The sequence below is a fragment of the Chiloscyllium plagiosum genome, unplaced genomic scaffold, assembly GCF_037043375.1.
Source record: "Chiloscyllium plagiosum isolate Xiang-an unplaced genomic scaffold, Cpla_swu_hap1 HiC_scaffold_24, whole genome shotgun sequence".
NCBI classification, from domain to species: domain Eukaryota; kingdom Metazoa; phylum Chordata; class Chondrichthyes; order Orectolobiformes; family Hemiscylliidae; genus Chiloscyllium; species Chiloscyllium plagiosum.
The window spans coordinates 432,565-445,501 of record NW_028270162.1 but is presented as its reverse complement, the minus strand read 5'-3'; the positions used below and the strand labels follow the sequence as shown (position 1 = coordinate 445,501).

Here is a 12,937-nt window from a genome sequence, read left to right as displayed (position 1 = left end):
TGGAAGGTGACATCCACAGTGCTATTAAGCAGCACCTGCTCAGCAATAACCTGCTCAGTGAGGCCCAGTTTGGGTTCTGCCAGGACCACTCAGCTCCTGACCTCATTACAGCCTTGGTTCAAACATGGACAAAAGAGCTGAATTCCAGAGGTGAGGTGAAAGTGACAGCCCGTGACATCAAGGCTGCATCCGAGTGTGGTATCCAGGAGCCACAGCAAAACTGGAATCAATGGGAATCTTGGGTAAACTCTCTCGTGGTTAGAGTCGTACCTGGCACATGGAAAGATGGTTGTGGTTTTAAGGAGGCAGTTATCTCAGTTCCAGGACATCTCTGCAGGAGTTCCTAGGAGAAGTGTCCTAGGTCCAACCATCTTCAGCTGCTTCATTGATGATCTTCCCTCCATCATAAGGTCAGAAGTGGGATGTTTGTCAATGTTTGCACAATGTTCTGCACATTTACATTATCTCAGATGGACCAAATGCATCAACACCTGGTCAATATTCAGGCTTGGGCTGACAAGTGACAAATAACATTTGTGACACACAAATGCAAGGCAATGACCATCTCCAATAAAGACAGAATGTAATCAATTGACATTCAATAGTATTACCATCACTGAACCCCCTTGATCAACATCTTTGGAGTTACTGTGGACCAGAAACTCAATTGCACCCACCTAGTAAATAGAGTGGCTAAGAACAGAGTGGAGGCAAGGAATACTGCAGTGAATAATTCACCTCCTGGCTCCCTATAACCTTAAGGGCTTATGCCCGAAACGTCGATTCTCCTGCACCTTTGATGCTGCCTGACCTGCTGCGCTTTTCCAGCAACACATTTTTCAGCTCTGATCTCCAGCATCTGCAGTTCTCACTTTCTCCCTATAACCTGTCCACCATCTACAAGGCACAAGTAATGAGCATGATGAAATATTCCCCACTTGTCTGGATTGGTGCAGCTCTAACAACACTCAAGAAACTTGACACCATCCAGGTCAAAGCATCCCGCTTGATTGGCACTACATCCACAGACATCCACCCCCTTTCTCCACCAATGCACAGTAACAGCGGTGTGCACTATCTACAAGATACACTGCATAAATTTACCAAAGGTCCCCAAACAGCACCTTCCAAACTCACGACCACTTCCATCTAGAAGATCAAAGGCAGCAGATACATGGGAACACTACCCTTGAAAATATATCATCGTTCCTTCTCTGTCACTGGGTCAAAGTCCTGGAATTCCCTCCCTAAGGGAGATTGGGGTCTGCCAACAGCACATGGACTGCAACGGTTCAAGAAGGCAGCTCAAGGGGCAACTAGGGACAAGCAATAAATGCTGACCCAACCAGCAACACCCACATCCCATGAGGGAATAAAGAACAAAGCTGAGTGCTATGAATGAGGCCAATTGGGACATTTTAGAAAATTTTGCAAGTTAACAGCATACTCATCATCTGAAAAACAGAGTTCTGTAAAAAGAACATTTCCAGAGAAATGGAAATCATGCAACAAGGAATAAGTTGAAGAAATTAGAGAACAAAAAGGAGAGACTACATTCCTAAGGAAGAGAGTCAAAGCTGGTTCTGGACATTAACATGAAGGTACAACAGTTTGTAATCTACTTATGTACATAAATGGATCATAATACCAATGTGAAAAGAGCTTGATGGAGATGCTATATTAGGATATAAATATCTGAAAGGGTTAATGCTGAGGAGTGCTGAGAGAGAACACCACAGAAAATGGATTAAGGAAGAAAAAACAACTTTGGATCTCAAAGGAGTCAAACCTTGAGCTCTCTTTCATTATCTCAGTAACTCAAAGTAACTTGAACCTAGTTATCATCATGGAATAAACAGCCTCTTGCTTAAGACAAGTGAGCAGCCCATAAAGATGCCAATGCAGAAAAGAGAAGGATGACAGCTCATCTCCCCGACTGATCGGATGCTGTCAGGAGCTGGAGTGAGGATTCCTCAAGTAACACACCAAGTAACACACATTTCCAGAATCACCAGGAGTTTACTAATTGCTGGTTGCTGCAGTTTGGTTTTGCAGCAGAGTCTGCCTCAAGCAACACATCAAACTGGTGAGATCTGCAGCAGATTAAATGAACACCGCCCACGCATTCTGTCTTACTCAGTCAGGCTGACAGATGTCACCAATCTCTCAATGGTACATAAACCTCTAACAAGGACGGCTGCAAATGGCCTGTGAGATTCCAACCCAGAGCAACCACGAGTAGAGAATAATTGAAGCTTCACAAATAGCACCCACACAGAACCAATTTGTAAAACAGGGCTGACATCAAATTCCATCACCACACTAGAACACAGCCAATGACACAAACATTGCACAAATAAAACTCCATTTCCAATCACCCTGTCTTATTAGGCCTTAAATCAGACCTGAACAAAATTTGCCAAACTGCAGAAAGAAAACAAGAACAGAAATTGTTGGTGAAACTCAGCAAGTCTGGCAACATCTGTGGAAGCAAAGTTAACATTTAGAGTTTGGTGAAACTTCAGAATTCATAGCAGCTCAGAAAAAATGGTATTTATACAGAGGGCAAAGTGAGCAGATACGTGGAGATGGAGGCCAGGGAGATGGAGGAGAGGGAGAGGGTGAGGGACAGGGTGGGGGGGCACAGGAAGAGTGGGGGTTGCGAAGAGTGGGGGTTGCGAAGAGTGGGGGTTGCGGAGAGTGGGGGTTGCGGAGAGTGGGGGTTGCGGAGAGTGGGGGTTGCGGAGAGTGGGGGTTGGGAGAGTGGGGGTTGGGAGAGTGGGGGTTGGGAGAGTGGGGGTTGGGAGAGTGGGGGTTGGGAGAGTCTGGGTTGGGAGAGTCTGGGTTGGGAGAGTCTGGGTTGGAGGAGTGGGGGTTGGGAGAGCGGGGGTTGGGAGAGTGGGGGTTGGGAGAGCGGGGGTTGGGAGAGTGGGGGTTGGGAGAGTGGGGGTTGGGAGAGTGGGGGTTGGGAGAGCGGGGGTTGGGAGAGCGGAGGTTAGGAGAGTGGGGGTTGGGAGAGCGGGGGTTGGGAGAGTGGGGGTTGGGGGAGTGGGGGTTGGGAGAGCGGGGGTTGGGAGAGCGGGGGTTGGGAGAGTGGGGGTTGGGGGAGTGGGGGTTGGGAGAGCGGGGGTTGGGAGAGTGGGGGTTGGGAGAGTGGGGGTTGGGAGAGTGGGGATGGGAGAGTGGGGGTTGGGAGAGTGGGGGTTGGGAGAGCGGGGGTTGGGAGAGCGGAGGTTAGGAGAGTGGGGGTTGGGAGAGTGGGGGTTGGGAGAGCGGAGGTTGGGAGAGCGGGGGTTGGGAGAGCGGGGGTTGGGAGAGCGGGGGTTGGGAGAGTGGGGGTTGGGAGAGTGGGGGCTGGGAGAGTGGGGATAGGAGAAGTGGGGGTAGGAGGAGTGGGGATAGGAGGAATGGGGGTTGGGAGAGTGGAGGTTGGGGGAGTGGGGGTTGGGAGAGTGGGGGTTGGGAGAGCGGGGGTTGGGAGAGCGGGGGTTGGGAGAGCGGGGGTTGGGAGAGCGGAGGTTGGGAGAGTGGGGGTTGGGGGAGTGGGGGTTGGGAGAGCGGGGGTTGGGAGAGCGGGGGTTGGGAGAGTGGGGGTTGGGAGAGTGGGGGTTGGGAGAGCGGGGGTTGGGAGAGCGGAGGTTGGGAGAGTGGGGGTTGGGAGAGCGGAGGTTGGGAGAGCGGGGGTTGGGAGAGTGGGGGTTGGGAGAGTGGGGGTTGGGAGAGTGGGGATAGGAGAAGTGGGGGTAGGAGGAGTGGGGGTAGGAGGAATGGGGGTTGGGAGAGTGGAGGTTGGGGGAGTGGGGGTTGGGGGAGTGGGGGTTGGGGAGTGGGGGTTGGGAGAGTGGGGGTTGGGAGAGTGGGGGTTGGGAGAGCGGGGGTTGGGAGAGCGGGGGTTGGGAGAGCGGGGGTTGGGAGAGTGGGGGTTGGGAGAGCGGGGGTTGGGAGAGCGGGGGTTGGGAGAGCGGAGGTTGGGAGAGCGGGGGTTGGGAGAGTGGGGATAGGAGAAGTGGGGGTAGGAGGAGTGGGGGTAGGAGGAATGGGGGTTGGGAGAGTGGAGGTTGGGAGAGTGGGGGTTGGGAGAGCGGGGGTTGGGAGAGCGGGGGTTGGGAGAGTGGGGGTTGGGAGAGTGGGGGTTGGGAGAGTGGGGATAGGAGAAGTGGGGGTAGGAGGAGTGGGGGTAGGAGGAATGGGGGTTGGGAGAGTGGAGGTTGGGGGAGTGGGGGTTAGGGGAGTGGGGGTTGGGAGAGTGGGGGTTGGGAGAGTGGGGGTTGGGAGAGTGGGGGGTTGGGAGAGTGGGGGAGGGAGAGATATGAAAGGGATAGACAGACTAGGGTATTGATGATAGCAGGCCAGGACAGATGAGAAGCTGATTAAGTGTTAATGAGAGCTGAGGGAACAAGAGAATGGGAAATCTGCGCAAAAAGAAACCCACGCCCTGACAGGACCATGTGTGGAGAAGATTATAAAACAAAGGAAGGATGGAATCAAGCAGTAATTTTATTGAACTTGATGCTGAGTTGTAGAGGCTGCATGAAAATGAGACGCTGTCCTTTACCATGTGCTGAGGCTCAGTGGAACACTGCAGCAAGTCTGAGACAGAGAGTTTGCCGTGTGAACACCATGTTCAAGTGAACCAAGCTGCACAAATACATCTATTAATTTAAGCACCCTCGGTTCTGTACCATATCATACCTGCTTCTTCTTCAGTTTGGTGATCTGCTGTTCGACCATGGTAATCTCCCTGTCTACACGGTCCATGTTCTGAATCAGCTCCTCTTTAGATAGCCCAGAGGAGACTCTGTCCACCTCCAGATCATGCTGCTGTGACAAACAGGAGAATGAGCTTTGACACTGCTGGACAACTCTGTGCTGTCAAAAGGGCAGCAAAATTAAACACAGGCATGGCAGAACGATTAAAACTTATTCAACCTTCTTCCTCGACTTTTGTTCATAACCACATCAAGGCCCTGGATTTTGGTGATAAATCAATAACCTGTGTCTGAGTGAAAACTGTGATAACCCCTACCCAGACCCCAACCAACACCCACCTACCAACCACACCCTAACAACCCCCACCTAACAACCGCACCCTAACAACTTCCACCGAACAACCGCACCCTAACCCCATCTAACAACCGCACCCTGACAACCCCCACCTACTAACCACACCCTAACAACCCCCACCTAACAACCGCACCCTGACAACCCCCACCTACTAACCACACCCTAACAACCCCCACCTAACAACCGCACCCTGATAACCCCCACCTAACAACCACACCCTAACAACCCCCACCTAACAACCGCACCCTGATAACCGCCACCTACCAACCACACCCTAACAACCCCCACCTAACAACCGCACCCTGACAACCCCCACCTAACAACCACACCCTGACAACCCCCACCTAACAACCGCACCCTGACAACCCCCACCTAACAACCACACCCTAACAACCCCCACCTAACAACCGCACCCTGATAACCGCCACCTACCAACCACACCCTAACAACCCCCACCTAACAACCGCACCCTGACAACCCCCACCTACTAACCACACCCTAACAACCCCCACCTAACAACCGCACCCTGATAACCCCCACCTAACAACCGCACCCTAACAACCCCCACCTAACAACCGCACCCTGACAACCCCCACCTAACAACCGCACCCTGACAACCCCCACCTAACAACCGCAACCTACCAACCTCCATCTAACAACCGCACCCTAACAACAGCCACCTAACAACCATACCATACCAACCCCCACCTAACAACAACCGCACCTTAACAACCCCCACCCAACAACCGAACCCTAACAACCAGACCCTAACAACCTCCACCTAACAACTGCATCCTAACCACCCCCACCTAACAACCACACCCTAACAACCCCCACCTAACAACCGCACACTAACAACCCCCATCTAACAACCGAACCCTAACAACCACACCCTACCAACCCCCACCTAACAACGGCACCCTAACCCCCACCTAACAACCACACACTAACAACCCCCATCTAACAACTGAACCCTAACAACCGCACCCTAACAACCCCCACCTAACAACCGAACCCTAACAGCCAGACCCTAACAACCGCACCCTACCAATCCCCATCAACAACCGAACCCTAACAACCAGACCCTAACAACCACACCATACCAACCCCCACCTACAACCGCTCCCTAACAACCCCCACCTAACAACCGAACCCTAACAACGCCCACCTAACAACCCCCGACTAAACAAACCCTAACAACCACACCATACCAACCCCCAACTAACTGCACCCTAACAAGCCTTCACACAGCAACCATCCCACCCTGTCATTACCCCTCATTCTAACCCCCTCACACTTACAATCCCATCCTAATTACACTAATCCTGTAACAGCCCATACTACGTAATTATCGTTGCACTCAGAGACTGATGACTCAGGGCCTCACAGCAAGAATCCTCCACTTGATGGGTTGCCGCTGGCTCTGTTGGAGAATTTAAATTTCTATTGAAATTTCTGAGCTGTCAAATGTAGGTGTGGCTTTGATGAAATGCAGGTATAGCAGGCTTTTTCGCCACTAACTGACTCTCTCCAGGGAGTTGTAATTTGTGCAGAAAGCTAGCAGAATGAAGACCTTAATCAATTCTATCACAAAGGTCCTCAAATTGCATTTCCGGTTTGAAACTAGGTCAGCTCAATGCTGCACCCCTGATGGTTTCTCGGTTTAGTCTGTATTCAGAAAGCAGGAACTGAAATACTGAAAGCAAACTTTATTTTGTGGTTGACCTCTGTCTTGTTAGACAATAATTTGTTGACTGAATTCACTACCTCCTTTCTATCAGAAAGGCTACACACAGACGAGGGTGACTGCATTGTGGAACACCTCTGCTCTGTCCATAGGAATGACCCTGATCTCTTAGTTACTTGTCATTTGACCAATGTATCTTGCTCTCGTGCTAACATTTTTGACCTGGCCTTGCAGCAATGTTCCAACAAACACATACACCCAAGCAGATACGTGTGTATATCTGTGTGTGCACGTGTGTGTATATGCGTGATTGTGTGCGCGCGCGCATGTTCAAAATGTACCTGCTCAAGTATGGGGCCGGGACAGAGCATCAATGGCTGACAATCTGCACTAATATCTGGGCCTCTTCTTGGCCAGCTGAGCTCTCCATTTCTCCTCATCTCCTCCAAACCATTTCCAAACAGTTGGCCTCCAGAGGTCATGGCTGTCAGTCCCTGTGGTAGGGATATGGGGGTGAAGGAGGTGGTGACCCTGAGGCCAGTCCCCCATACAGAAGGCTTTTGGGTAACCACCTGCCATCCCTCCTCCTATGATCAGGGTCGAGCCAGCACTGGTTTAGCAATGAGTGTACGCTGATGGAATTATCACGATCCAGGACCCTGTGAGTTGGTGACCTTGTCCTGTCAAGTAAAGCTGAGGATAAGTTGGAGAAAGTGAAGGTAAAAGCTGTTTGGTCTTTTGTCCTGCTGAGCAGATACTGTCCAGGTCTCAGCACTGTATAGGAGTGCATGGAGGACACAGATTTGGTAAACTGTGTTATGTTCTCTGCAGTCTCTGTTGTTGTTACTCTCTCTCTCTCTCTCTCTCTCTCTCACACACACACACTCACTCAGCTCAGGCACAGCAGCTGCAGTGTTTGTGATGGGAGTGAGATTTCAGCATCAAGTGACAGATTGCTGGTGATTGTGGAGCGATGGGAAACTATTGACACTCTCCAGGGTCACATTGTCAATGCTGACAGATGACATAATGGCAACATCCTGGAGCATGACCTTTGCCTTCCTGAAGCTGATGGTCAAACCAAACCCTTTCTCAGCGTGAGAGAGAGAGAGAGTCTGTCCATTTGCTGCTGCAGCTGTTTCTCAGTGTGGAATGTTAGTGTAGCATCGTCAGCGTAGAACCACTCCGTGTCAAGGGCTCGGAGCACCTTTGACATGGATCTCAGGTGAGGAGTGAACAGCTTTCTGTCCATTCTGGTCTGTAAGTGACACATGACAGCAGCAAAGAGAAAAATATGCCATAATTTCAGTGCCAGAACACAACACTGTTCACCCTCCACTGCAGATGTTAAAGAATTCCTGTGTTGCTCAGTTATTGCTGACCATACTCTTGCTACCAGGTTTCCTCTGACCTACACTGTCCACACTGTTCTCTCACTAATCCTCTCTCAGTAAGCCTGCAGTCTTGTAGTGAAGCTATGTCAACATTCAGGCCTTCAAGCTTTCCTGTGCATGGTATTGCCCAGCTGATAGTTAGTTATCTGTCAACCCCACGTACATGCTCCTGAAGCTCTCACTTTCATCTCCTTTCTTGCTGTGCATTTTGTTGGTTTACTGATACAATGGATTCCATCCAGCTCTTGAGCAGTGACTCTAAGCTCCAGGTTCCCAGTGGAGCAGACGGACCGTGATGGTGGGTCCAAACTGTACACCTAGTCTGGGCTGCCCAAATTCAAGTGGATGCTGACTTAGCAGTGGAACACAATGTGCTATCCCACCAATGGAGACAGCACCCTCCCTATAAACGTTCCTAACTGAGCTTACAATTTGCAATTGCTGTGTCTTGGGTTAGGTTAACACTCCCAAGTGAAACTGGAGTTTCTTTTCCAGGAGACAAGCTTGGGAAAAATTCATCAAGTCCCTGGGATAGGTTCTTGGCTAGTAAAGTGATTAAGCATAATGGGGAGAAGGCAGAAAACAGGGTTGAGAAACATGATTGAATGATGCAGCAGACTTGATGGGTCCAATGGCCTTATTCTTATCCGATAGCATAAGTACTTCTGTTATTGGGATCTTATTTATTGAAAACGAGCTCTCCTGGGGTTGAGCAATCAGCAAGCACGTTCACACCAATCCACACAACTCATTACTATTGCTATTCAATAAGATATTCCATGGTAACACCACACAGACTGTTCTCATTAACTGCCAGACATGTTCTGCCTCAGGCTCTGTCCATGACTCACTCTCCCTGAACCTTCGCCAAGTCTGTGGAGACAACATCAGGTGATGAAGACAATCCTGAAGTTTCAATCCTTCCCACTGCCCATCCACATACTGACAGGTATCCTGAAAACTAAAGGTTCACAAGGAACAAAAACACTGACTAATCATTTAATGTTGGGTATTAAACTTCATTGTCTCTGTTCTTTGATTCTTAATTTAAAGAACGATTGAAGTTAGTTGGTTTTTCTGATAAAAGACACATTTTGTCAAGGTTTTTATCTTGCTCTCATCAGGACAATTGACAAGAGTACCAAAGTACAGCAGAATGATATTTTATACACTGCACGAGAAGAAATTGCCAATTGGCTGTCAAATAGACTCTGATTGGTCAAGGCATTTCATGGAGAATGCATGAGGTTGATAAAAACTGACAGTTAGCTATCAAGCTTTGTTTGAAGCCAGATAAGCTGACTTTTTGATATGTCAATGAAACAGCCTGAGCAATGAACCAGAGAGTAGCTATCACCATCTTTGTTGAGTTGGAACAGGCACAGTGCAAAGGACAGGGCCACAGGTATTGAGACAAGAAGCTTCCTCTATGTGAAACCGTATACAGGATCCAAAATCAGTTGTCAACGTAATTCGTCATATACTCGAAATTCTTTTGTAAATGTCCAATTGCAGAATGACACCTAAAATTGCAAACTATGTTCAGAGCTATGGAAGTACAAGCTTGTTGGGTTTAAACAAAGCTTGGCAGTTAAAGGTTTGTCATAATTTAACATGTACATAACCATGGCCTTGCTTCTATCAATCAGAGTCTACTTGCCAACCAATCAATTGCACTTCTCACAGAGAGTTTCAACATATTGCTCTCTTTCACATTAGTATTTTGTACAACTGCCCTGATGAGTTGAAGAGAGAAACTTTTTGAATAATTTCAATGGGATAAAAAGAAAGCCAGCCAGATGAACTGGAACAAATACTGACAAGAGAAACTGCACTGGAACAACTGGATGCATCAAATAAAGCTGAGTCCATTCCAACAAGGGCAAAAGTTGCAGGAACCAAAGCCAGAACTCTCTGGATGATGAGGAAGATAGAAAAGGGTGCATGATACAGGTCAGGTGAAATCTTTAAAAAGGTTCTGACCAATTACAACAAAACTACATTGCAGTCTTGGTCCAACACGGACAAAGGAGCTAAATTCCTTTGCCATCAAAGCTGCATTTGACTGTGTCATCAAGGAGTCCTGGCAAAACTGGATCCAATGAGTATCAGGGGCAAACTTTCCACTGGTTGGAGTCAGACTTGGCAGATAGGAAGGTGGTTGTGATTGTTGGAGGTCAGTCATTTCAGTTCCAGGATATCTTTGCAGGAGTTCCTCAGGGTAGTATCCCAGGCCCAACCATGTTCAGCTGCTTCATCAATGACCTTCCCTCCATCATAAGGTCAGAAATGGGGATGTTCATTGATGGTTGCACAATGTTCAGCACCATTCATGAATCCTCAGGTATTGAAGGTGTCCATGTTCAAATGCAGCAAGACCTGGACAATAAACGTGGAAACATAGAAACTCGGAGCAGGTATAGGCCATTCAGCACATTCAAGCCAGCACTGCCATTCATATAATCATAATGCCATGGCCTGCTTTCTCCCCATACCCCTTGACACCTTTAGTCTCTAGAAGTCTATTTCTTCCTCGAATATGTTCAGTGTCTTGGCCTCCATAATTTTTTGTGGTAAACAATTCCACAAATTCATCAATATCTGAGTGAAGAAATTCCTCAACTTAGTAAAATGGCGTACACTATATCCTGAGACTATGTCCCCTTGCTTTAGAAATTCAGCCACTCCCCCATCTCAATTCCCTGGCCAGTGGAAATTTCATCCCTGCATCTAATCTGACTAGCCCTATATGAACTGAATACATTTCTATGAGATCCCTTCTCATTCTTCTAAATCTCAGAAAGTATAAACCTAGTCAACTCAATCTCTCCTGTCATCCCAGGAATCAGTGATGAACCTTCATTGCATTCCCTCCCCAGCAGAACATCCTTTGTCAGATAAGACGAGTAGAACTGCATACAATATTCCAGGTGTGGTATCATCGAGGCCCTGTATAACTGCAGCAAGGCATCCCTGCTCCTGTATTCAAACCTTGGAACAAAGATCAACATACCATTTCTCTTCTTAACTGCTTGATCCATCTGTTGCCTGTTATAAATGATTGGTGTATAAGGACACCCAGGTCCCTGTGTCTATCAACCTTTCCCAATCTATCACCATTACAATAATACTCAGCGACTCTGTTTTTCCAATTAACATACAGTTAGTAAGTTTGCAGGTGACACCAACATTGGAGGTGTAATGGACAGCGAAGAGGGTTACCTCAGATTACAACAGGATCTGGGCCAGATGGGCCAATGGGCTGAGAAGTGGCAGATGGAGTTTAATTCAGATAAATGCGAGGTGCTGCATTTTGGGAAAGCAAATCTTAGCAGGATTTATATACTTAATGGTAAGGTCCTAGGGAGTGTTGCTGAACAAAGAGACCTTGGAGTGCAGGTTCATAGCTCCTTGAAAGTGGAGTCGCAGGTAGATAGGATCGTGAAGAAGGCATTTGGTATGCTTTCCCTTATTGGTCAGAATATTGGGTACAGGGTGTTGGGAGGTCATGTTGCGGCTGTACAGGACATTGGTTAGGCTACTGTTGGAATATTGCATGCAATTCTGGTCTCCTTCCTATCGGAAAGATGTTGTGAAACTTGAAAGGGTTCAGAAAATATTTACAAGGATGTTGCCAGGTTTGGAGGATCTGAGCTACAGGAAGAGGCTGAACAGGCTAGGGCTGTTTTCCCTGGAGCGTTGGAGGCTGAGGGGTGACCTTATGGAGGTTTACAAAATTATGAGGGGCATGGATAGGATAAATAGACAAAGTATTTTCCCTGGGGTCAGGGAGTCCAGAACTAGAGAGCATAGATTTAGGGTGAGAGGGGAAAGATATAAAAAAGACCTAAGGGGTAACATTTTCACGCAGAGGGTGCTACGTGCATGGAATGAGCTGCCAGAGGATGTGGTGGAGACTGGTACAACTGCAACATTTAAGAGGCATTTGGATGGGTATATGAATAGGAAGGGTTTGGAGGGATATGGGCCGGGTGTTGGCAGGTGGGACTAGATTGGGTTTAGGATATCTGGTCGGCATGGACTGGTTGGACTGAAGGGTCTGTTTCCATGCTGTACATCTCTATGACTCTATGAACAAAGTCACATTTATTAATATTTTACTGCATATACCATGTATTTGCCCATTTTGGAGACATGGAGAGAGCAGGGTCAGGAATGGATGTTGCAGGTTCCAGGGTTTAGATCTTTCATTAAGATCAGGGAAGGTGGTAAAAGAGGGGGAGATGTGGCTTTGTTAGTCAAGGACAGTATAACAGTGGCTGAAAGAACTTTTGACGAGGACTCATCTACTGAGGTGGTATGGGCTGAGGTTAGAAACAGGAGAGGCGAGGTCACATTGCCTGGATTTTTTTTTAAAATAGGCTTCCGCAAAGTTCCAGGGATGTGGAGGAGAGGATTAGCAAAACGATTCTAGGCAGGAGTGAAAGGAACAGGATGGTCATTATGGGGAACTTTAACTTCCCCAACATTGACTGGAAATGCTATAATTCTAGTACGTCGGATGGATCAGTTTTTGTCCAATGTGTACAGGAGGGTTTCCTGGCACAGTATTTCGAAGGGCCGACAAGAGGGGAGGCCACACTGGATCTGGTGCTTGGTAATGAACCAGGCCAGGTGTTTGATTTACTGGTAGGTGAGCACTTTGGAGAGAGTGACCATAATTTGGTTACGTTTAGTTTAGCGATAGAAAGGGTTAAGTACATGCCACAGGGCAAGAGTTATCGATGGGGGAGGGGGGCAATTATAATGCGATTAGGCAAGAATAGAATGG

General features: G+C 48.2%; 1 protein-coding gene across 9 annotated transcripts in view; it reads right to left on the bottom strand.

Annotated features, from left to right (window-relative positions):
* ncor2 (nuclear receptor corepressor 2) overlaps positions 1-12,937 on the bottom strand; it is a 418,107-nt gene that overhangs the window by 304,275 nt on the left and 100,895 nt on the right. For 8 of the 9 annotated variants that reach the window (XM_087999801.1, XM_087999810.1, XM_087999806.1 and 5 more), the window contains exon 5: positions 4,693-4,821. In XM_087999801.1, coding sequence (XP_087855927.1) covers positions 4,693-4,821 — 129 coding nt within the window. The remainder of the gene's footprint in view (positions 1-4,692; positions 4,822-12,937) is intronic. The other variant, XM_087999803.1, reaches the window with a different exon arrangement.